This window comes from Oncorhynchus tshawytscha, linkage group LG11, assembly GCF_018296145.1.
Source record: "Oncorhynchus tshawytscha isolate Ot180627B linkage group LG11, Otsh_v2.0, whole genome shotgun sequence".
Taxonomy (NCBI): Eukaryota; Metazoa; Chordata; class Actinopteri; order Salmoniformes; family Salmonidae; genus Oncorhynchus; species Oncorhynchus tshawytscha.
The window spans coordinates 23,428,529-23,453,733 of NC_056439.1; the positions used below are offsets into that span (position 1 = coordinate 23,428,529).

Here is a 25,205-nt window from a genome sequence, read left to right on the forward strand (position 1 = left end):
GATTAGTGAAACAGACAGTTAAAAATCCAATGATGTTCTACAACAGAACATGGTGAAACAGACCATTCTCCTTTTACTGTTTCTAAATAGCATGGGTGCAACGTGACAGAATGTGCTGCTCTATCCAATGTTTCTATCTGAAACATTCTGAAGGTTTAACCTCACTAAACACACCACAAGTTTGTTTTGTATCTTTGCTCTGGGCTGTTTTCTAGTATCCTGGGTCTTTAATTTAATGAAACACAATACATGTTCTAACTGCATTAAAATAGAGTAATTGGCCCCTAGTCTGCATCTGTTAATGTGGGCTCTTTTGCAACAGACTGTGTTGCCTGTTTTGTTAAACACCTACCTTACATTTACCAGAGAAGAACAATTGTCAAGTCTGTGTCTAGGCTATAGGCTTCTGCCTCTTGGTAAAGACTGTACAGTTGAAATCGGAAGTGTACATACACCTTAGCCAAATACATTTCAACTCAGTTTTTCACAATACCTGACATTTTATCCTAGTAAACATTCCCTGTTTTTGGTCAGTTAGGATCACCACTTTATTTTAAGAATGTGAAATGTCAGAATAATAGTAGAGAGAAGGATTTATTTCAGTATTTCTTTCTTTCATCACATTCTCAGTGGGTCAGAAGTTTACATACACTTAATTAGTATTTGCTAGCATTGCCTTTAAATTGTTTAACTTGGGTCAAATGTTTCGGGTAGCCTTCCACAAGCTTCCCACAATAAGTTAGGTGAATTTTGGCCCATTCCTCCTGACAGAGCAGGTGTAACTGAGTCAGGTTTGTAGGCCTCCTTGCTCGCACACACTTTTTCAGTTCTGCCCACAAAATTTCTATAGGATTGAGGTTAGGGCTTTGTGATGGCCACTTCAATACCTTGACTTTGTTGTCCTTAAGCCATTTTGCCAGATCTTTGGAAGTTTGCGACCAAGCTTTCTTCCTGACTGATATCTTGAGATGTTGCTTCAATATATCCACAACCGCTTCACAGTTGGGATGGTGTTCTTCAGCTTGCAAGCCTCCCACTTGTCCTACAAACATAACGATGGTCATTATGGCCAAACAGTTATATTTTTGTTTCATCAGACCAGAGGACATTTCTCCAAAAGGTACGATCTTTGTCCCAATATGCAGTTGCAAACCGTAGTCTGGCTTTTTTATGGCAGTTTTGGTGCAGTGGCTTCTTCCTTTCTGGGCGGCCTTTCAGGTTATGTCGATATAGGACTTGTTTTACTGTGGATATAGATACTTATGTACCGGTTTCCTCCAGCATCTTCACAAGGTCCTTTGCGGTTGTTCTGGGATTGATTTGCACTTTTCACACCAAAGTTTGTTCATCTCTAGGAGACAGAGTCTCTCTAGTCTCCTTCCTGAGCAGTATGACGGCTGCGTGGTCCCATGGTGATTATACTTGCGTACTATTGTTTGTATAGATGAACGTGGTACCTTCAGGCATTTGGAAATTGTTCCCAAGGATGAACCAGACTTGTGGAAGTCTACAATTTCTTTTCTGAGGTCTGTTCTGATAACTTTTGATTTTCTCACGATGTCAAGCAAAGAGGCACTAAGTTTGAAGGTAGGCCTTGAAATACATCCACAGGTACACCTCCAATTGACAAAAAAAGAAGCTCCTAAATCCATGACACAGTCAACTTAGTGTATGTAAACTTAGTGTATGTAAACTTCTGACCCACTGGAATTGTGATACAGTGAATTATAAGTTAAATAATCGGTCTTTAAACAATTGTTGGAAAAATGACTTGTATCATGCACAAAGTAGATGTCCTAACCAACTTACCAAAAACTATAGTTTGTTAACAATACATTTGTGGAGTGGTTGAAAAATGAGTTTTAATGACTCCAACCTAAGTGTATGTAAACGTTCGACTTCAACTGTACAATAAGACAGCATACGGGCTATTAACAGTCTGCATCATTATGGGGCTCCTTAATCAGCAGCATAGCACCAATGCAATTCCATTTGAAGAGACATATGACTTTACTATAACTTACATTGTTACTGAATGGAGGCTGTGATGAACAGCTTTGTAAATATCTCTGAAGATCCTTTGGAGCTATATTATCAATGGGCAGTTGGGTATCAGTACTGTATCATCATTGGTGAAAGGTTGAACCCTGGACTCTGTAAATTGAATTTAGAGACAATATCATTGTTCCTCTAAATGTTATTAGGTTAATCTGCCATAGTCTGCTGTGTGAGATGCCTCCAAGGGTCTCTATGGAGACAGATTTCTTCTTGTGTTGCCTGAAAAAAAAGCAGAGAAGGACATCTTTAATTTGACTATTAAGATATTGTTTTAAATTGTCTGAAAAGAAATGATTGTACATTTCTTTCCACTTAATCAACAAGCAATAGAACAGCGAATCTGTTTTGGACAGAACTATAGTCAAGCAAACAAGAAAACCTATCAAATGTTAACCAATGCCAGCTACTCTTTTTTTCTCTCTCCCACACAGTTACCTGAGTGTGGCTTCTATGGAATGTATGATAAGATCCTGCTGTTCCGCCATGTCCCAGACTCAGAGAACATCCTCCAGCTGGTGAAATGTGCTACAGACATCACAGAGGGAGACCTGGTGGAGGTGGTGCTATCAGGTAAGACCAGTACTCACCACATGTTACACGCTGCCTGGTTGAGGTGGTCCAATTAGGTAAATCCAGTGCTCACTACACACTACATGTTACACACTACACACTACCTGGTTGAGGTGGTGCGATCAGGTAAAACCAGTGCTCACTACACACTACATGTTACACACTACACACTACCTGGTTGAGGTGGTGCGATCAGGTAAAACCAGTGCTCACTACACACTACCTGGTTGAGGTGGTGCGATCAGGTAAAACCAGTGCTCACTACACACTACATGTTACACACTACACACTACCTGGTTGAGGTGGTGCGATCAGGTAAAACCAGTGCTCACTACACACTACATGTTACACACTACCTGGTTGAGGTGGTGCTATCAGGTAAAACCAGTTCTCACTACACACTACATGTTACACACTACACACTGCCTGGTTGAGGTGGTGCTATCAGGTAAGACTATAGTACACAAACTTGACCAATAAGAAACATTCATTGTGGTTTTCTGTTGCAAAATGTTTCAAAACATTTTGTTACGGCTGCCATGGTATAAAACGACCCAGGCCCTCCTTAGGTCACACATGGCACAATGTCTTCCTCTGGATTGAGGTGTTGCTATCCATGCCCTACGCATTTGAATATGTAACATGCTCCTGTTTGAAGGTGAGTTCTGTTCACCTGTATTCTGTTTCCATATAGGCTAATCTCTGTTTGCATATGTCGTATACATTCATATGACCTTTTTTCCACACAGTGTTTTAATGCAATAGAACATAGGCCTATTGCATTCACTCTTCAGCAGTTTTTTTTCTGTTAGTTATGTAGCCACTAGAATGTACCATTTGATATAGGGAAGAGGGGTGAACTCTCCTAAGAACCCTTGATTTTGAATAATAGCAGGAAGTAGAAAGTTCCTTTTTGTTTTTGTTCTAAATGCAGAACGTGTTCAAGCTTCATACAGATGGTGAACAGAGTACAAAGCATCTCCATAATAGCAGCTTGAAAAGGAGGAGAGAGATACAATGTTACCCAGCGTAATGGCCCAATCAGACGACACAATGATAATAGTGAGGACGTAATGTTACATTTCATAGTATCTAAATGGCATAAGCGTGTATATTGTCTTTGTGCTTAGCTAATAGCATACTGTGTGGTTAATTTTACTCAGTCATCACAACAGACAAGAACATGGATAACTGACTACATGACAAATACAGAGCTAGAGGGCATGCTGGTGTCTAGCTGATATAGCCAGCTACAAAAGATCATTCATTCAGATAATATCTTAAAACCACCACAGGGTTAGCTGCCAATCAGAAACACCAACACACAAGTCGTGATCTGGAAATGTGGAACTATGCCAATATGCAAATTAACCAATTACTGTAAGTTCTATCTCAGATGCCCGTCTCTTGTGAAGTAATAAAGCATTTATTAAAATAACCAAATAGTAAGTCGTCACACAAATCTTTAATCATCTTTGCGTATTGAACCAGTGATGTCGCTCTGCTTTGTTTTGGCAGTTTTCTGCTCCCCTCCACCCCTCCAGTTGTTTGGCTGCCGCACCCGGCAAAAAATCAGGGGTGTGCTTATCCTAGCCCAGGAGTAGGAAGTGATCGAAGTATCGCGTTTGACACTGCTAAAGTGTTTTTACAAACGCTTGGCAGGCTTTCTCTTCCCCCTCTGTGTGTTACAGTATGGCAGGTAATTTAGTTGTGGCTGTGGTACAGAGACGGGGGGAGACATTGGGTAGATTGACACCTCCACTACCCCCTGGCTGCACCCCTTGCTGGGAAAGAGAGGGCTCAGGTGATTTAGTGATTTACATGCCCAGATGAACACATTCTCATGACACTTTTTAATGACACACTCGACAGCTGAGAGAGCAGTGAGCACAGAGCAAAAGTAACACAGGAAGAACCTTACAACTGTCAGAAAGAAGCAGTGAAGACTAGACTGTCTGTGATTATTAATTGTGATCATTCCCACTGTGCGGCTGCTCTGAACAAAATGTGTCCTCTGTTGACTGTGGTGTGTAAATTGTTGTCTAGTTCTGTTACTGTTTCAGCATCAGAGGCTGCGCGAAGTGAATAATAACAGAGAATTGCATGGATTCTAATGTGTGGCTATTGTGTTACATTATAAGAGGTCACATGTTGTGAAGGTTCACATGGGTATGTCTTACTGCACAGATGCCGCTAACACTGTCTGTGTCTGTCTGTCTGCAGTATTATTTTGTACTACTCTCGTTGTTCAGTTCATCTCAGCTTATGCTAGCACTCACATTTGAGGTAGAAGATCAAAACAAGTTATAACCTTGTTCTGTTCTTGACTCTTGATAAGCTCAGGAAGTCTGAGTGGAGAGAGCGTCATGCTAACATAGAGCAGCTACTATAGGAGGCTCACCACAGGGGCCAAATGCCAGAACACTTGTGCTCCACTTAACTCATCAATAAAATCATCAATTCCCTTCACAGAAAGAAAAATGGTAATGGTTGATAAATGAACATTACGGTGTGTTACACTATCCCAGGGAGTTGTTTTCACCAGCCAGTCTTCCTGTCAAAGATCTCACGATTTGTCTTTCCTCGTTTGATCTTTTTCGACTTCTGGAGCAACTTAATGAGTGTGAAGGTGGATAGGATGCCAAGAACACTTTTGCTGTTACCAGCATGAGGGTGTGAACAACGTCAATTTGTTACGCTGGAACAGGATGGATGCTACTTGATGCAAAACGGGTGTGCACCCCAATCTGTAAACAGAAAAATGGGAGTGAGGAAAAAGGCGACTTTAACTCTATCCAATGATTTGCACACTGAGCCGGTTTGTACACTGAAATGGAATACTCTAACACCATTTGCCGTTGTGAAACAGTAAAAGGATCAGTACTGTGCCGTGCTGGAATGCAGAGATACTGTGTATCATGTGCGCTGTCTTTACCACCACAGCGTATCTTTATATTCATCCGTGTTTGTTTTCTTTTAGTGTTTAAAGTTGTGTAGCGGCAAAAGCAGAACTCAGCAAGCGGAAATGTCACTAGAACCACTAATTAGACATAGGTATTTATTTAGATTAAGCCTTCCTAGGTACCACATTCACATCCAAACACTCATCTTCTGAAATATGCAATGACAGTTACAGGTTGTTCAACTTCCAACCATAGTTTTGCTTTTAAACAACAGGCAAAACAATCATTTGAATAAATGTAACTAATTTACCAAGCAGAATGGCTAATCAGAATGTATTCAGCGTGCTGAGACGAGCATGTTGGTGGGAAGATGTGTGAGTTTGATGAGGCAGTCTCATGCTGAGCTCTCCACTCTATCCCATTTGCCCAATGCAGCTTAACAGCATCAGCCAAAAACCACAACTCTAACTGCAGCAAAAAGCCTTTACCTCAAAATATACAAATACTGTACCAGCCAACGGCCAATAATATTCTACATCCATTGTAAACATGGTACCACTACACTACTTCACTAATGGGTCACTATTCACAGAATACAACTCAGCTATTGAGTACTGATTAAATCTGGGGAATGTGAGGAACTGTTGAAATTGAACGATTGACTATTGTTGTTGACCTGTTCTAGCCTCTGCAACAGTGGAGGACTTCCAAATCCGTCCCCATGCCTTGTTTGTCCACTCCTACCGGGCCCCTGCCTTCTGTGACCACTGTGGAGAGATGCTGTGGGGCCTGGTGAGACAGGGCCTCAAGTGTGAAGGTAGGTACTTTACAGTAGGAGCCAAGGACTGCATCTCAAATGGCACCCTATTCCTTATATAGTGCCAGAGCTTTGGTCAAAAGTAGTGCACTTTGTATTGTAATAGCGTACAATTTGGGATGCAACCCTGGGCCCATTTGAACACATTTTTTAAGTTCCAGCCACTCTGACACTGTTAAGGAACTCTGTAAGAGAGAATTAGGGTACGTGGGATACAGGCCACCCAGGTGTACTCTAGTCTGAAGAGGTCTCCTCAGGGTTCATGGTGAGCAGCAAAGCCCCTGCTTGAGAACAATGTGTCTCCTGTCAGGCTGAAGTGGTAGTTGGAAAGGAGTTGGATAGGTAGTGCATGGAGTGGATGGAAGCAGACACAATAGCCGAGCATGTATAAAAGTTAGCAAGTACTTCTGTCTGACTGGAATGGTGGCCAGCTCATGAAGGAAACTCTCCCAAAGTTTCAACAATCCATGAATGACTTGATCCATCAGATGATTCCTACTTAGTTCCATAAAGACAGTCTCTCACCAGTTTGATGCAAGTATAAAATGACCACATTACACGTGAACTCACCTTTGCTCTGAAAACTGTCTGTTTTTCGCCGAAGGTTGTGGTCTGAACTATCACAAGCGCTGTGCATTTAAAATCCCAAATAACTGCAGTGGTATACGCAAGCGGAGGTTGTCCAATGTCTCTCTGACCGGCTTGACCACCCTGACCACCACACGGTCCAATGAGCCTTCGCCTTTCACCTCCGACGAGGCCTTACTGGTGAGTTTACCCCTGGTTACTGTGGGTCATCAGGAAGAGCCGCTCACACATGCCCAAGCTCACACGGGCACGACAGCTGAAACACACACACACACACACACTCACCACAGATTACTACATGCCCTATGCATTCCCAACCTCCCAATGACAAATTGTTGGATTACAATGAGAGTCATGTTCCTACTATAAAGGACTTGATGTGATTCTGCAAGGCCTGTTGCTTGTGTTCGTGATGAATTCTGTAGGAGCAGCTCTTTACTCAAGCAGCAGTCAGTCATGTGTGTGAATATCTGTTAGGTTTAACTATGAATTCTCTCCTCCCTGTGTGTGTCCCTGTCCTCTCCTCGCTGCATGCTCAGTCTTCTGTCAACTCCGGCATGGAGGTAGGTACCCCAATACCCTTTCCCCATTTACTCCTTTATTAAACCCAGCCATCACCTACTGCAGTGTGAATATGCCTATTCTTACCAGAAGCACTCTTTCTCTGTTTTTCCCTAAAGTGTCATATGCCCAAATAAGACAAAGAAGACAAAGAAAGGGGATTGAATTATATAATTGTAGTTTACGTAGTTGTTGCTTGTCATCTGTTACCTCCATGCCTACCATGTGCCTTGCCCTGCTACCCTCCGCAGCAGAAGGCACAGTCAGACATCTTTCCCGGCAGAGAGAGAAGGTCCTCTTCCTACACCGGCCGGCCCATAGAGTTAGACAAAATCCTCCTGTCCAAAGTCAAGGTGCCTCATACGTTTGTCGTCCACTCCTACACACGCCCCACCGTCTGCCAACACTGCAAGAAGTTACTCAAGGGTCTGTTCCGTCAAGGCCTGCAATGCAAAGGTACAGTAGGGCCTGGAGAGAGAGACTTGAGATCATTAGAGGTTGACTGGTGGTGGAGGAGGTGGTGATGCTGTAACAGTGTGTGACTCACTTGTGGGCTTTTACCAGCTCAATAGTTTCAGGTGGTATTATTTTGGGATATGTCGAGACTTGGTTGTCACAGAGTTGGCAAAGCTCACAGATTTTCAGATGTTTCTCCCTCAAGCTTTATTTGTGACATCTTGAATAACCATTATGGTCTGATTTTTAGATAGCCCTGTAACTGTATAATTACATGGTAATCACGAATGCAGCAACAGTGTTGATACTACCGTAGAGATTCCATAATTCACAGATACTCTGTACCGTAATTCTATGGTTACTACAGTGTAGACTAGCAGTCATGTTGCTTTCATTTATTTTGCTGCCGAAAACATTTGTCCCTGAAATGATGGCTGGGATTTTGTATTTTTTTTTAGCAGCCGTTGTTAGTGTATGTGTAGAGCTGTACTGTATATATATATACGACAGAACAGGGTGTAATAGTATCATATGAGAGACGGTTCATGAGGTACTCTAGCTGACAGATAACATGTTGTTTTTAGTCACAGTGCTATTATACAGGTTTCATGTGGATGTGCCAGCTATCTCTCTTTCCTTTATCTCTTTCCCTCCCCTCTTGCACACTCTCTCTGTCTCTCTCTCTCACACACATTCTCTCACACTCTCTCTGTTTCTCTCTCACGGTTACAGATTGCAAATTCAACTGTCATAAACGATGTGCGCCCAAAGTGCCAAACAACTGCCTTGGAGAAGTGTCTAAAAATGGAGGCAAGTCTCACTTTAGATAGTCATTATTTTGCTTTAAGTGTGGCAGATCTTTCCAACTAAGTGGTGGTCCATCTCATACATTTTTAACAGAAATGTCACAGGATTGAGATGTTTTTCTTTCAATTCTGCAGCATTTACTTCAGTTGTCAGAGACTGTAGAAAGTCAATCAAATAGAATACCAGTTCAATTCTTGGAAGTACCAGAATGTTCCTTGTAAATATTGACCAAATTATGACTGTGAAATAACTTCACTGTTTTATTTTTTAAATCTCTTCTACTCTACCATTCTGATATTCTTAGTATCCTCTTTTGTTTCTTTTTTCTTCTTCTTTAAAAAACAGGTATTCTTTGGCATACTTCAATTTCAACTTTTTTCTAATTCCTTGTGTGTGTTTCCACTTGCTCCTCCTCCTCCAGAACTACTGAGCCCAGGGGCGGAGTCTGATTTGGTGATGGGGCAGGGTTGTGACGACCACGACAGTGACAGGAACAGTGGTCTCATGGATGACATGGAGGAGGCCGTGGTGACTGACACTGGCCTGCTGGAGGCTGGCCATGGGGAAATGGGAAAGCTCCACGACCCAGAGGACGACTCCAACAGGGCTATAAGGTGATTGACTGGACCTAGGACTAGGATTAGGCCAGAGGGACACCCCAATGGTTATAGTTCCTCGTACAATATATACTCTAGCATACTGCTTAGAATGAAGCAATGTATTGGGAATTAGTATGTTGGTATGGGCGTTGGAAAGTACCTTACTCTCAGGAGTGGTATGACAATCATCTATCCTCAACCACAACTCTAACCCTAGCTTCAACTACATCCCGGTTCAACCCTAGCCTCAACCACAACTCTAACCCTAGCTTCAACTACATCCCGGTTCAACCCTAGCCTCAACCACAACTCTAACCCTAGCTTCAACCACATCCCGGTTCAACCCTAGCCTCAACCACAACTCTAACCCTAGCTTCAACCACATCCTGGTTCAACCCTAGCCTCAACCACAACTCTAACCCTAGCTTCAACCACATCCTGGTTCAACCCTAGCCTCAACCACAACTCTAACCCTAGCTTCAACTACATCCCGGTTCAACCCTAGCCTCAACCACAACTCTAACCCTAGCTTCAACCACATCCCGGTTCAACCCTAGCCTCAACCACAACTCTAACCCTAGCTTCAACCACATCCCGGTTCAACCCTAGCCTCAACCACAACTCTAACCCTAGCTTCAACTACATCCCGGTTCAACCCTAGCCCCAACCACAACTCTAACCCTAGCTTCAACCACATCCCGGTTCAACCCTAGCCTCAACCACAACTCTAACCCTAGCTTCAACCACATCCTGGTTCAACCTAGCCTCAACCACAACTCTAACCCTAGCTTCAACTACATCCCGGTTCAACCCTAGCCTCAACCACAACTCTAACCCTAGCTTCAACCACATCCTGGTTCAACCCTAGCCTCAACCACAACTCTAACCCTAGCTTCAACCACATCCCGGTTCAACCCTAGCCTCAACCACAACTCTAACCCTAGCTTTAACCACATCCTGGTTCAACCCTAGCCTCAACCACAACTCTAACCCTAGCTTCAACTACATCCCGGTTCAACCCTAGCCTCAACCACAACTCTAACCCTAGCTTCAACTACATCCCGGTTCAACCCTAGCCTCAACCACAACTCTAACCCTAGCTTCAACTACATCCCGGTTCAACCCTAGCCTCAACCACAACTCTAACCCTAGCTTCAACCACATCCCGGTTCAACCCTAGCCTCAACCACAACTCTAACCCTAGCTTCAACCACATCCTGGTTCAACCCTAGCCTCAACCACAACTCTAACCCTAGCTTCAACTACATCCCGGTTCAACCCTAGCCTCAACCACAACTCTAACCCTAGCTTCAACCACATCCCGGTTCAACCCTAGCCTCAACCACAACTCTAACCCTAGCTTCAACCACATCCCGGTTCAACCCTAGCCTCAACCACAACTCTAACCCTAGCTTCAACTACATCCCGGTTCAACCTAGCCTCAACCACAACTCTAACCCTAGCTTCAACCACATCCCGGTTCAACCCTAGCCTCAACCACAACTCTAACCCTAGCTTCAACCACATCCTGGTTCAACCCTAGCCTCAACCACAACTCTAACCCTAGCTTCAACTACATCCCGGTTCAACCCTAGCCTCAACCACAACTCTAACCCTAGCTTCAACCACATCCTGGTTCAACCCTAGCCTCAACCACAACTCTAACCCTAGCTTCAACCACATCCCGGTTCAACCCTAGCCTCAACCACAACTCTAACCCTAGCTTTAACCACATCCTGGTTCAACCCTAGCCTCAACCACAACTCTAACCCTAGCTTCAACTACATCCCGGTTCAACCCTAGCCTCAACCACAACTCTAACCCTAGCTTCAACCACATCCCGGTTCAACCCTAGCCTCAACCACAACTCTAACCCTAGCTTCAACCACATCCCGGTTCAACCCTAGCCTCAACCACAACTCTAACCCTAGCTTCAACCACATCCTGGTTCAACCCTAGCCTCAACCACAACTCTAACCCTAGCTTCAACTACATCCCGGTTCAACCCTAGCCTCAACCACAACTCTAACCCTAGCTTCAACCACATCCCGGTTCAACCCTAGCCTCAACCACAACTCTAACCCTAGCTTCAACCACATCCCGGTTCAACCCTAGCCTCAACCACAACTCTAACCCTAGCTTCAACCACATCCCAGTTCAACCCTAGCCTCAACCACAACTCTAACCCTAGCTTCAACCACATCCCGGTTCAACCCTAGCCTCAACCATAACTCTAACCCTAGCTTCAACCACATCCCGGTTCAACCCTGGCCTCAACCACAACTATCCCTATCTTCAACCACATCCCGGTTCAACCCTAGCCTCAACCACAACTCTAACCCTAGCTTCATGTCCACATCCCGGTTCAACCCTGGCCTCAACCACAATTTTAACCCTTGCTTCATGTCTACCATGTCTACATCCCGGTTCAACCCTAACCCTTGTTTCATGTCCACATCCCGGTTCTATCCTTACCTTAGCTTCATGTCCACACCACGGCGTAACCATAACCATAGCCATAACCAATGTTCCCTCTAAGCTGCGCGCAGTAGCCCCGTGACTGCCGTGCAGGATTAGAAGAGATGTCAGTCCGCAGAGAGAAGCACGAGATTGAAGTTCACTCAACTTTTTAGAGCAGTGGTAACCAACCAGTCGTCGCGATCGACTGGTCGATCTCCAAACATTTCTGTAAAAAAGCCAACTATAAAGCCTTTTTTATTTTTTTTGGTCTCAGGCTGTCAGCTGCCCTACGCACCGGGTAGGCGTGCCCGGAGAGCAAATCAAGTGCACTATAGGCCTACCGCTGGCCAATCAGATGGTTCAGATTACCGTGTCTGCAGTAACTTAGCAGGCATAAAAGAAAGCTACAGAAAAGTTGATACTATGAGATTTCAAAATGTTTAAAACCATGACTAGAGACTGTCAATGAATACAGAAAAGAGCTGTTTTTATGACTGAGTTCATGTTTAAGTTCTTACTCAGCCATGTCAACACTGTATTCAACACTTTTATAAACCATAAAATGTGTGTTCTTCCTATTTCCACTCAGTGCTACAACAATCAGTAATGAATGAGTAGGAAAGTATTGATAGGTTTACATTGTTATTATAAATGGCTTGGGTCTTTCTTAATATTGAGGAATATTTCACTTTCACTTTTCATAAGAGTAACAACATGAATTTGTACATGAGGCAGAAATAATGAGGTGCAACTCGAATTTCACTATCAGCTGGAAGACACTGACATTTTTGGTCAGTGTCAGTGGAAGGAAGGGAGAGCGGAGGGATGTTGAGGAACGGACCCTCAGTCTGCTCCTCTCTCCCTCCACTGAGACTGATCATCAGATGCAGGCACCATCAGCCCAGTAAAATAAAAAGCAAATTATTTACATTTTCACTCAAACCGCTGTGCCTCACAAGTAATACAACAACGGATCTATTACCGGTGTGATCATATAGCCTACCTCAAATTTTGATATATATATTTTTTACATGTCCCGAACAACAATGCATTGGCAGGGCATTTCAAGCAAAGCCAATATGCCCTGGTAATATATTGGGCCTATAGCATACTGCACAAACCTCATTGCTACAGTACTGTTTTTAATTGGTTAATGTTGCATAGGCTTACGATTATTAAGTAATGCAAAAAATAATAATAATCTGAGCGGTAGCTCTCGTCTTGCATTTTGACTCAGAAAGTGATCTTGACTCTTTACTGTGATAATTGTGATCGAATCAACACAATATTAGCCACTTTCAATGCAACATACCGAAACAAAACGAACAATGCAAGAGATTTTGTTGTAGGCAGAACGCATCAGAGTAGGATTTTAGTGCATTGACATACATGACTCGTACTCTATGCAGACCGGTGTGACATAACCAATCAGAGCTGCAGTAGGCCTATATGCAAATAAACCATTGCCATATATGGATCTGCACCATTCCCTTTGAACTGGACTGTGTTTACAGCATGAGCGGTCATGAGTAGATGCGCTTGTTTGGAGATAAAAGCAAGAGCTGCATGTAGCCACGTGTAGACATTTTGTTAATATCTTTTGCTAGTTAGTGAGTTATCAGCCCAGTTATAGATAATTTGTAGTCAGCAGTAGGGGAGTGATTTCTTCCTACAATAGCACAAAATATGTACATTTCTAGACATCTTTGAAAAGCGAGTCAGGTAAAAAGCTTTTTTTTATCTTAAATGGGCAGTGTTGTATTTTGAGACAAGCTTGAATAATTTAACCGTTATTTAACTAGGCAAGCCAGTTAAGAACAAATGATTATTTTACAATGACGGCCTACCCCGGCCAAACCCTCCCCTAACCCGGACGAAGCTGGACCAGTTGTGTGGCGCCCTATAGGACTCCCGATCACAGCTGGTTGTGATACAGCCCGGGATCGAACCAGGGTCTGTAGTGATGCCTTTAGCACTGAGATGTGGTACCTTAGACCGCTGTGCCACTCGGGAGCCCAAGTTCCCCTTTAACCCCAAGCTCTCGAGTGTTAAGTAGCCAATAGTCAGAGGGTAACATCATTTGTTTCTCTGTAATAATGGGAATAAAAATGCATTTTATTTTGTAAAGCGGTTTCTTGCATCAAACAACACAACATATTCAGTCACCTCTTTGTCTGAAGGACAAGTGGATGAACAGTTTAATGTCAAACCCGGCATGTTTTTTTCAATGTAGGCCTACATTGAACGCCACACATTGGCTGCTACTGTAGGCTGAATGATAGAACAGCCATTTCCATGTTAAAATGTTGTCACGCTGGTATAAAGGATTTGGAGACAGGCGCAGGAATACACAATAGGGGTTTTTAATACTCCCAAAACAAACACATATACAAAAACACTGGGCTGTACCCAAACAAAAGAGCGAGGGTAAACCTCGTTGAACGACATGGGACGATACCCATAAAACACAAGATATAAAGCACGCAGCATAACAGCTACACCAACACATAGGTACTCACACAACCAACGGACATGGAAAGAATAACCGACAAAGACAGGGAACAGATATAACATTCTAATCAGGGGAAATGGGAACCAGGTGTGTAATCAGACAAGACAGTCCGGGGTTGATGATAATGGAACCAGGTGTGTGAAATCAGACAAGACAGTCCGGGGTTGATGATAATGAATCCCGTTCAGTGAAGCCTAGAATGCCGGTGACATAGACCTCCGGAACTGGTGAACAGAATGAGCAGCAGTACCGGGGGGATCCATGACAAATGTTATGTGATGCATTTTCTCCATTGTTTTTTATGGCAGGCCACTCTGGTAGGCCTACATTATGATCAAATAGCCACAGTAGCCTACTTGGCCGCTGATAAAACTGTAACTTAAAGCTTGTACAGCCTCAGTGTTCACAGTTAAACTGTAACCTAAAGCGGGTACAGCCTCAGTTTTCACAGTAAACACACAGTTTGTGCTCATCAGACCTGAAATTTGCTCATTGCCGAAAGAATTAGAGGGAACATTGGCCATAACCCTACCTGAGTCCTAATGTTAAGAAAAGCATTCACACCGCTAGAGTTTTATGTTTGACTCCCTTCATTCCAAAGCCCATCTACTAGCAACAACATCCCGCTGATGCGAGTGGTCCAGTCAGTCAAACACACCAAGAGGAAAAGCAGTAATGTCATGAAGGAAGGTTGGCTAGTGCACTTCACCAGTAAAGACACTCTGGTAAGTCTGATTGTCTTAATGTATTTTTGTCACATCAACTAATCAATCTTATGTAGAGTGGCAAAATTCCAGGATTTCTGTAAAAACAGAATTTGCGGGAAATTACTGGAATTTTGCAACACTAATCTGACAACATTTTATAGACTTGATCATCTTTTCTGTGCTGTTTTTCTTTAATGTCTTGTATGTTTTGTGTATGTGTATTTTGTGATTGTCGATTGAATTTTCCCGCTGTTGGAATGATAGACTTTACTTGTTACAGGGTTATTAAGACAGTGTTATTACTGTGAGCCAACACTGTGGTACTTGTTACAGACGCGTTTCATAAAGTATTGTGTCGGTACCCAAAGTGGGTTGCGGACGTGTTAAGGGTGGGCGACGTAAATGTATAATTATTTAATTAATTACTGGAATTTATTTGGCCAAGTGCAACTGCGCTCTCGGTTCAGTTCGCTCTCTGCTTAGCAGCGGTGTCTGCTCAGTTTGGCAGCTGCGCGAGTGGGTGAGGTAGAGGGAGATGCCCGTGTGCCTCGCGGTTTACCGGATATTTTTCCTGCCGTTTTGTTGAAGATCACTCCGCGACCCACACGCTGCAGCGCTGTCGTTCAAGCCACTGACTTGTTATTCCCACTCGCCATCACTCACCGCTGTCACGAAATGGACTCATACTAGCCACAAGTTCAGACTGAGCTCATTCGTCATGAAACGCAAATACAGTGACTACTTTTTGTCTCTTTCATACAAACTTTGAGAAATAACGAGGAGCGCCCACAATGTGTTTTGTGTGGGGAATAGGGTTATTAAGACAGTGTTATTACTGTGAGCCAACACTGTGGTACTTGTTACAGGGTAATTCACAAGACAGTATTTGTACTGTGAGCCAACACTGTGTTACTGTAGGTCTATAGAGTACTGCACAGTATGTGCCAACCAACAGCCCATGTTTAATACATGCTCCATTAGTGTGTGTGATTGTTTGATAAATAATGACCAGCAAAGTGTCAAATTCAGTTGTAGTATAAGAACATAGGCACCTCTCCAATCTGTTGTTCAATCTCCCAGGTGATTTTATTGATACAAAGTTTCGACCATTTGGTCTTCACCAGGCATCCATGTTTTTCATGAGTTTACCACTAGCACCTGCAAAAAAAGTTCCTCCAATCTGCTATGGGCACTGACCTACGGCATAATAGATGCATAGTAGATGGGGAACCCCCAGAGATGGAACACACCATGAACATATGGAATGTTGTCCCAGTCTGTGACGGCGGTAGTTAACAACGCTCTCGATCTGTTTCCACTACAGAGGAAAAGACACTACTGGAGACTGGACAGCAAATGCATCACGCTTTTCCAGAATGACACAGGAAGCAAATACTACAAGGTTGGAAATCAACTGTTTTCGATCAATTGAAATTGTATGTTGTATAGATTATTATGGGTGAGGAGTGAGTGAAATTCAAGAACTGAAGTTTATGCAAACAAATGTACTGTCATTTAGGGTATGAATAGGACAAGGTTAACAAGCACATGCAGTTTTATTCTGGGATAGATTAAAGCAGAATGAATTGACTAGATTCTGGGATAGATTAAAGCTAATAGAAATTATAAGCAGATAAGCAGGTTGCAATCACTTTGTCATATAAACATGGATGGAGAATTGATTTACGGTATAATGTCATTTGTAGTGGCAAGAAATAGGCAGCCTGGATCATCAACACATTGATCAGATTGAAATATAAGTACTCTAACCACTACTGTTAATTAGGTGTCTACACCAATCAGTCACATTTATTTCAAAAAGCCCTTTTTACAACCGCTGTTGTCACGAAGCTCTTTACAGTAGCTTGACCTCGACCTCAAACAGCAAGGAGCAATACTACCTCTGCTGTGTGGCAGGAAATTCCATTGTCAGAGGTGTTGTCTCTGGACCCAGCCAAGACCTTCAACCTGCTGTCTGAGGGCTCCAACGCCCACTGCTTTGAGATCGCTACAGCCAGTCTGGTCTACTACGTAGGGGAGAACCTGGCGAGGCCCGAGGGCCCGGGGAGCATGTCGGCCCACGGCAGTATGCTGGTCAGTGGGGTCGGGCCGGACGTCGCCCGTATGTGGGAGATTGCCATCCAGCACGCCCTCATGCCCGCCATCTCAAAAGGACTGTCGCACGGGTCACGCCACGGTGGCCACAGTATGTATAAGCAGAATGAATTGACTAGATTCTGGGATAGATTAAAGCTAATAGAAATGAATGGATTTGAATGGAAGCAACCGTGTCTTACTCAGCACTAAGTTTGCAAAATTCTGGTAACTTTCTCAAGTAAAGCTGGATTTCCACAAAGACTGGGAATTTTTGGGAAAGTTCCCAGAATTTGGCAAACAACACAGCACTAGGGAGGAACACTCAAGGTTATAGTATGGAATACTCTTAAAGATATGATTAACACCTCTTACACCAACAGATGATGTTTCCATCAGCATTTCAGTGTCCAACTGCCAGATTCAAGAGAACGTGGTAAGTAGGATTTGGTCTTACGTTATTTGAACGAGCCTTTGGATTTATTTACATTTTCACTCAGATTTAGTGTGTATAATATTGCAGTAATGGAAGGTACATTTATTGTCACATTGGCTCCACATCTAGTTTATGTCTGCTCCTCGTGCATAGTTAGATTTCTGAGTTGAGATCATCCCCTAAGTAGCTCAAATGGTGATTATTTTGATTACCCACTCAGCGAAGCAGTTGCCATAGCTACTGTCAATAATTAGTCACAGTACCACTGGTTATAATTGTATTTCTGGGAAAGTATTCCAGACGTGTATGGGATTAGTGGATATTAAGTTGCCAGATGAGAAGAGATAAAAGTGATTGTAGACAAGTATTTCTGACAGTATACACTTGAAGCTTTCATTTAAACCATTGACTGGATTTTTACACCTACAGGATATCAGCTCAGTGTATCAGATATTCCCGGATGAAGTCCTAGGATCGGGGCAATTTGGGATTGTTTATGGAGGTGATGCATTTCTACCACCTTGTCACACCGATAACCTGTAATAAAAATTTTTAAAAAAGAGGAACAAATCCTTGATATCAATTCTCTCCTGATCTTATCCTAGTAAAATATTTGCATGACCAAGGAGGTGTGTATTGTATTGAGTCATACATATACATTGCTATTAATCAGATCAAATGTCATATTTTTTTTAAGTATTTGAGATCATCATTAATTATAAGAAGTCACACCTGCATAAACATGTAACTTGACTTTGATTCCTCCATAATATAATGTCTCCATACTACAGGAAAGCACCGAAAAACTGGCCGGGATGTAGCAATTAAGATCATTGACAAGTTACGCTTCCCCACCAAGCAGGAGAGCCAGCTACGCAATGAGGTCGCCATCCTTCAGGTAAACACACATCGGCATGCATGGCCCAGTGTGCTCCTATGAAACATTTTTATTAGAAACATTACTATTTTTATCAGATGTTGCCAGACACGTTACGTGGAGCACATGACAAAACAACACCTAAAGACAAAAATAGAGCGAGGCTCTTGATATTTTGTCAGTACGTAGATAATGTAAATAATGAGGTAGTTATCATGCCGTCACAGTGGGTGTTTGGAGAACTTGTCAAGCTCTCAGCCTGCTGCCATTAAATGCTTCCTGTGTTTCCTTACTAGAACCTGCATCACCCCGGGGTAGTGAACCTGGAGTGCATGTTTGAGACGCCGGAGCGCGTCTTCGTCGTCATGGAGAAGCTCCATGGAGACATGCTGGAGATGATCCTGTCCAGTGAGAAGGGGAGGCTGCCTGAACGCATCACCAAATTCTTTGTCTCACAGGTAAGCCTGGCTGACAAGCGTTGTTGCTTGCAGACAATGGACAGTCGTGCAGTAGCAGTGACACATGCTGTATACAAACACAGTCAGTGAAGTGCGGCAGGTAGCCTAGCAGTTAAGAGCGTTGGGCAAATAACTGAAAGGTCGCTGATTCTAATCCCAGAGCAGACTGTGAAAAATCCGTTGACGTGCCCTTGAGCAAGGCACTTAACCACAATTGCTCCTGTAAATTGCTTTGGATAAATGACTATAATGTATGTGGCTTCCAGGAATGCTTAATGTATTTTTCTGATGATAATGTGTGTTTAATCATGTGTTGTTGCACATTTAATTATGACATGTAATGTATATATTTTTATTCATGTTTTGTGGTATATAATTGCAAATTACCAGATTATATTTTTTATTTTTTATAATCCCTTATAATAAAAAAAATAACAAGCCAAAGAAATAATTTAGTTTCACCTCATATTTTAGATTCTTCAGGCTCTTCATCATCTCCACTTCAAGAACATCGTCCACTGTGACCTCAAACCAGAGAACGTCTTGCTGGCGTCCTCTGACGCTTTTCCACAAGTAAGAAAACCTCCAGCTCAGCCTCCAAACAAGCCAAAACAGAAACATCAATTTCACAGACATAAACAGACGTAATCTCTCCTCTAAGATAAAGTGGCTGATTATGGCTACTGCACGCTCAGTGCCTCTACAGTGTTCTATCCTCTTGATTTTAATGATACACTTTCAATTATGGTCCCCTTCTCTTCATAGTCCTATACTGTACTGTATCCTCCCTGCCAGGCGGAAATGGACTCTGAGTCACTGCCCTTTAGGAATTTCCAGGCATCTGATGGGTATTAAAAAATATATGACATTTGTGTTATTTACAGCAAATATTTTCTGAAAAGGAAGGAGTCAGTTCTTGTATATTTGTTGTTCATTTCCCAAAATATGCTCTGCCAACATCACTGGCATCATCACACTGCTAAGAACTGCCATCTTGTGCAGTCTTGCCGAAGTCACTGTTTTGGTAACCTTCTGATGACATTCTGTAGCAACAGTAAATCGAATGTAGACCATATCATGTCCATGTTAAACAGACAGTGATAATTTGCCTTTTGCGTAAACCTTGCCAGCTGATCATTATAATGTCTGGAACAAACTGTGTAGGTGGATCAAATGCAGGATGTTATGAATTAGCTTTCTCCAACAAAAGTCTAAGTTTGGCTAGACAACTAGAGTACTGTTCCTCTCGTGTGGAACCCTGGATTACCACTGTGTTTGAGTGAACACTGTGGCAGCGTAAGTTTGACTAGCGGGAGGTTGTGTTGTAGTCCACCTTCAAACATGGCCGTGTCTTAAACTACACCTTATTCCAAATAGAGTGGGGACACACCTCATTTGAGGCGCAACTTATCTGTGTCTCAGGTGAAGTTGTGCGACTTTGGCTTTGCCCGCATCATTGGAGAAAAGTCTTTCCGTCGGTCAGTGGTGGGCACTCCGGCCTACCTGGCCCCTGAGGTCCTAAGGAACAAAGGCTACAACCGCTCCCTGGACATGTGGTCTGTGGGGGTCATCATCTATGTCAGCCTCAGTGGTACCTTCCCATTCAACGAGGACGAGGACATTCACGACCAGATCCAGAACGCTGACTTCATGTACCCAGCCAACCCCTGGAAGAAGGTGTCCCAGGAAGGTGGGTGTCTGTCGAGCAGCAATGACTCATGCATTACTGTGATAACTGCATTACTGTAAACTAACATTTTATATAGTTGTATGAGAGCGAGAGAAAGAGAGAGACTCTGACTTTTTGTCTTTTCTTTAATGAAACAAAAACAAAAATATCTCCTGTACTGCATACCATACTCACCTCCACACTGTTTATCATTTTATATAATTCAAATTCCACCCTAAGGCACGCAGAGACCATCCCATTAAATAATAGTAAATGGTCTGTTATCCCTCCACCTTTGACCCTGTTCCTCCTTGTTAGCCAAATAGCCAACTTTGCCTGAGCAAACAGAAAATTCAACAAAACACATTTGGCCATCTCCGAATACCTGTATCTCATTATAAACATCGCAACAGTAAAACCCACCCCTAAACATCTCACACAGATATGAATGGCATTAACCTGGCTCACACAGAAAACGCATGAATCACAGTTTCACTCATAACACAGAAAGGACACCCCTGTCCAACTCCCGGTTCAACCCGTGCCAACCAGCTGTTAATGGCCAGGGCTCCATGTAGAACCCTCCACTGGAGGTCCCCTGACCTCTTTGGTACTGGGGGTTTGAAGAGCCCCCTCCATCTAAAACACACCATACTCTCCACCCCACATACCACCTGCCACTGATGTGCCTTCACTCCTGTTAGGCTGCTAATGTTCCTTACCTTAATGCAGAGGTTGTAGAGGACTTTATCTCCCACCCCATCAAATTCCCCCAGGTTCGGAGTGTTAAAATCTAACAAGGCCTCCAGACCCCCTTGCCAGTCCCCAGTCACCTGCAGTGCCGGAAACATTGGTGCCCCCCCCCCTTTGGCTGCTCAAACACCCCCCTTACCAGCTCAGACAGTGCCTCCTGGACCTCCTCCAGGAATCTCTCCAGCAGCCTAAGATACTTTATTATTGTTTGTTGTGCCAGGACATCCAGGGTTTTCCACCCCTCCTCTCCCAGCAGTTGCAGGTCACCCAGTAAACCCGCTGCCTTATCAGTTGCCTCTGCAGGGTGGCCGACTGAACCGATCTCAAAGGGATGGCTGGGTTGTGGAAGATATATCATAGAAAATAAAAAAGAGAGAGAGTGTGTGTGAGGGAGAGAGAGAGAGAGAGTGTGTGTGTGTGTGTGTGTGTGTGTGTGTGTGTGTGTGTGTGTGTGTGTGTGTGTGTGTGTGTGTGTGTGTGTGTGTGTGTGTGTGTGAGAGAGAGAGATAGTGGGTGTGTGTGAGAGAGGGAGTGTGTGTGTGTGTGAGAGAGAGAGCGTGTGTGAAAGAAATAGTGTGTGTGTGTGTGAGAGAGAATAAATTCTTGTTGCTGCCTATTCATGTGCATAATGCCAAGCGATCCCTGGTACTATAGAGGAGGGCCTCAAGGTCAAGAATCCCAACTGGGGCTCAGAGAGCCATGACCCCTGAAATAATCTTAACATGATGTTTGCTTTGCTCATTAGCCCTTACATGGCTCTGAAAGGGGCCTGCGCTAAATCCTCCAGGTTTCCCACCATGAGTTATCCTCTGACAGCCTGCTTTGTTGTTCTAGCAATTGACCTCATTAATAACTTGCTGCAAGTCAAGATGAGGAAGCGCTACAGCGTGGACAAGTCTCTCAGCCATCCGTGGTTACAGGTAAACCTTACTCTGAACTAAACTAGACATTTAACAGACATTATTACAGATTTGGAAACAAGTCTCTAAGCCATCCGTGGCTATAGGTAAGCTACCGCTCATCTCTAAATGAGAGATTTAAAAGACAATGAGGAAATAAAAAAGGTACTGTATATATCACCAAGGAGTAAGAAGGGTTAATACATTTGGACAAGTCTCTTAGCAAGTGGTTACACGTATGCCCTACAGGAAGAGAGATGTGAGAAAGGAGTTTGTCCTCCAACGGCTGCAAAAAGTCGCATTTAAAACCCAATTGACACAATCACATGAAAACAATTGATGCCGTAGGCTAATGCTAACTACTGTGCCCCTCTGCTAATGATGTCCTTCTCAGGACTACCAAATGTGGCTGGATCTGCGCAGCCTAGAGTGGAAGATGCACCAGCGCTACATCACGCACGAGAGCGATGACACCCGCTGGGAACGCCACGCCGAACAGCACGGCCTGACGTACCCTGCCCACCTGGTCAACCCGCACGCCGACGTCAGCGAGGGGGTGGAGTCGGAGGAGGCGGACACCATGACGGCCCTCAGCATCAGGGTCAATAGTGTAAACGCTGGGCTGCTGCCCCATTAAGAGTCAGCATGCTGCAGTACTGTACACTGCTGCTACCGCCCCCTTAAGAGCCTGCTCACTCCCTCCACAACACACCACAGCACAACGGACTGACTGACCCCTCCACTCCCAGCCAGGAACTAGGAGCTCGAAACCCTGCCTTTAAACTAACTGCCTAATGAACAAAGATTCTCATTTCCAATAGTCTGTATATCAGTCAACCAGGTGTATTGCCTTACTGCTTAATGTAAGTGAATCTAATGACTAATACTGTAATACTCTGGGTATGAGGGATCATCCAGGTGTACTGCATGTTAAGTCAACAGCAGAAACCAATCACCTCAAAAAAGCATTTTTCATGATGATGTGGCCGGGGACACTGCTTCTTGAATGTCCAATATCTTGAAAACTTGACTGCTGACATCCAAAACATTTTGGGACTAGTTTTTGAGTGGATTTCCACTTGAAGTCAACAGCAGAAACCAATCCCCCCCCCCCAAAAAAGCCTAATGATTTAGTCAAAACTAAATTATGTGATTGGGTGCAACCCAACGAGAGAGCTCAGGACAAACCTGTGCTACTCAGTGAGAACGGATATTATTATTATTACTACTATTACTAGTAGTATTACTAAAGTATGATGAAAATTCACAGAAAACCAGTAAAGCTGGATGGTGGAAAGACAAAGACCGAGGGGGGTGATACCCCAATGTAGGCTGGATGTGTGTGGAGGAAGAATCCCGAGGCCTGGATACAGAGAAACGGTGAAGGTAGAATACCTGTAAGCATCTGACCTCGTCAACAGCTAGCTGCTTTTCTAGTCTAGTGTTGAAACTGTTCATGATGTGATGCTGAATGTTGAATCGTATGTGGCTACTGTACAGTATGCTTGTGCTCTTTGCGCAATTGCAACCAGCCTTTAATGCATTATTGCCTGCAGGGAAGAAATTATTTTCTCTGGCTACATATTTAAATAAAGATGTTTCAAAGCAGATATTGAAGTGTTTACTAACTCAGTTTTTTTTTTATTATTTGTGAGTTTGCTTTAGTATACACCCTTATTCATCGCCTAATGCCATATATTCTGCCCTACATTTTTAGGATACTGGGCACGAGTTTTTAAGAACATTGTTAACAAATTGCACGTTATTTTAAACTTGTCACCCGTACTCACGCTGCATCTTCATCCGTAGTTTAGGGGGACTGCATGAAGAATGAGAACGGGAGAATCATGGAGAAAGATGAGGAAATAAGACCCCCCCCACACACACACACACACACACTCAAACTGGAAAGGGAAAGTAAAGCTAAAGGTGAGACAAAACCATATGTACATTATCTGAATGGCGCTGATGTAAGCGAAACCATTATTCGCTTGGAGATCCATGTTGAGATTGCGTTTATCTGATTGAGAGGGAGGACAATCAATATTGGATGGTTGATTTGATGTATAGACAAAGGCCTAGGTCGGTTGGGTGATTAATTTGAGGGGACTGATACATAATCACGTTAAAAAGCGAGATATGTTATTTTGTACTATTTAAAGTATCGAAGATATCCATTTCATACTGTAGAGGCAAAGGCAAAGAACACGTAGGTGGTTTATACAGGCACATTTAGAAGTTACACGCACTGTTGAATGTACAAACATTTATATTCTACCAGGAGATGGCGCTCAATACAACATGTTTCCAGTTTTAGCCAATGGATCAGTGTCCATGTATACCTATTATGTGTTTATTTGGACAACAAGGGCTACAAGAAAAACATACAAAATTAAGAAATACACTAAATGAAAACAAATATGTGTTGATATTAGCCCCATGCATTCCATGCATGACAAAAACAATATTATATTTTGACAAAACAAGTACCGGCCTTGCACCATATTTGCGTACCATGGCATACCATTGTAGGCTGTACTCAAATAGCCAACTGCAAAACTTATGAACGGCAGTGAATACTTCAAGTAAAATAATTTGCAAACACTGCGCCATGTAGCCTATATTTCTATCGAAACAGCATTATTAACTCAACAAGAGCGAAGTGCATCCTTCTATAATATTGGTCTACTGAAACTACCATAAACTTAAATGACCAAATTCATTTGAGAGTATGATAACCATGCAGCGCCATTCATTTGCTTTATTTCATATTTCTGTTGAACATAAACGAATGCAGTAGGCAATCTGTGTGCACTTCCCCCGCGTATTTGTCCAAATAGCGGAAGAGGTTTCACACCTTGCCATCTGAAAGCTATAGATGCATGATTAGATTAAAGATTTGCAAAATCATCATTAGCTATGTGGCCTATCGAGAGAGAGAAAAAGGCAGCAGCCCTCTTCTCTTTATAAGATAAGGTTGG

The 25,205-nt window shown here is 43.2% G+C and overlaps 1 protein-coding gene across 1 annotated transcript in view; it reads left to right on the forward strand.

Annotated features, from left to right (window-relative positions):
• Positions 1-23,832, forward strand: part of prkd1 (protein kinase D1) — a 72,358-nt gene extending 48,526 nt beyond the window's left edge. Inside the window, exons 2-19 of the mRNA XM_024412863.2 lie at positions 2,490-2,628; positions 6,217-6,348; positions 6,953-7,116; positions 7,476-7,499; positions 7,749-7,953; positions 8,686-8,763; positions 9,182-9,374; positions 14,933-15,056; positions 16,363-16,440; positions 16,956-17,244; positions 17,516-17,568; positions 17,998-18,070; positions 18,360-18,466; positions 18,742-18,903; positions 19,378-19,476; positions 20,326-20,593; positions 22,160-22,245; positions 22,619-23,832. Coding sequence (XP_024268631.1) covers positions 2,490-2,628; positions 6,217-6,348; positions 6,953-7,116; positions 7,476-7,499; positions 7,749-7,953; positions 8,686-8,763; positions 9,182-9,374; positions 14,933-15,056; positions 16,363-16,440; positions 16,956-17,244; positions 17,516-17,568; positions 17,998-18,070; positions 18,360-18,466; positions 18,742-18,903; positions 19,378-19,476; positions 20,326-20,593; positions 22,160-22,245; positions 22,619-22,861 — 2,517 coding nt within the window. The 3' untranslated portion in view covers positions 22,862-23,832. The remainder of the gene's footprint in view (positions 1-2,489; positions 2,629-6,216; positions 6,349-6,952; positions 7,117-7,475; positions 7,500-7,748; positions 7,954-8,685; positions 8,764-9,181; positions 9,375-14,932; positions 15,057-16,362; positions 16,441-16,955; positions 17,245-17,515; positions 17,569-17,997; positions 18,071-18,359; positions 18,467-18,741; positions 18,904-19,377; positions 19,477-20,325; positions 20,594-22,159; positions 22,246-22,618) is intronic.
• Positions 23,833-25,205: the final 1,373 nt, after the last annotated feature.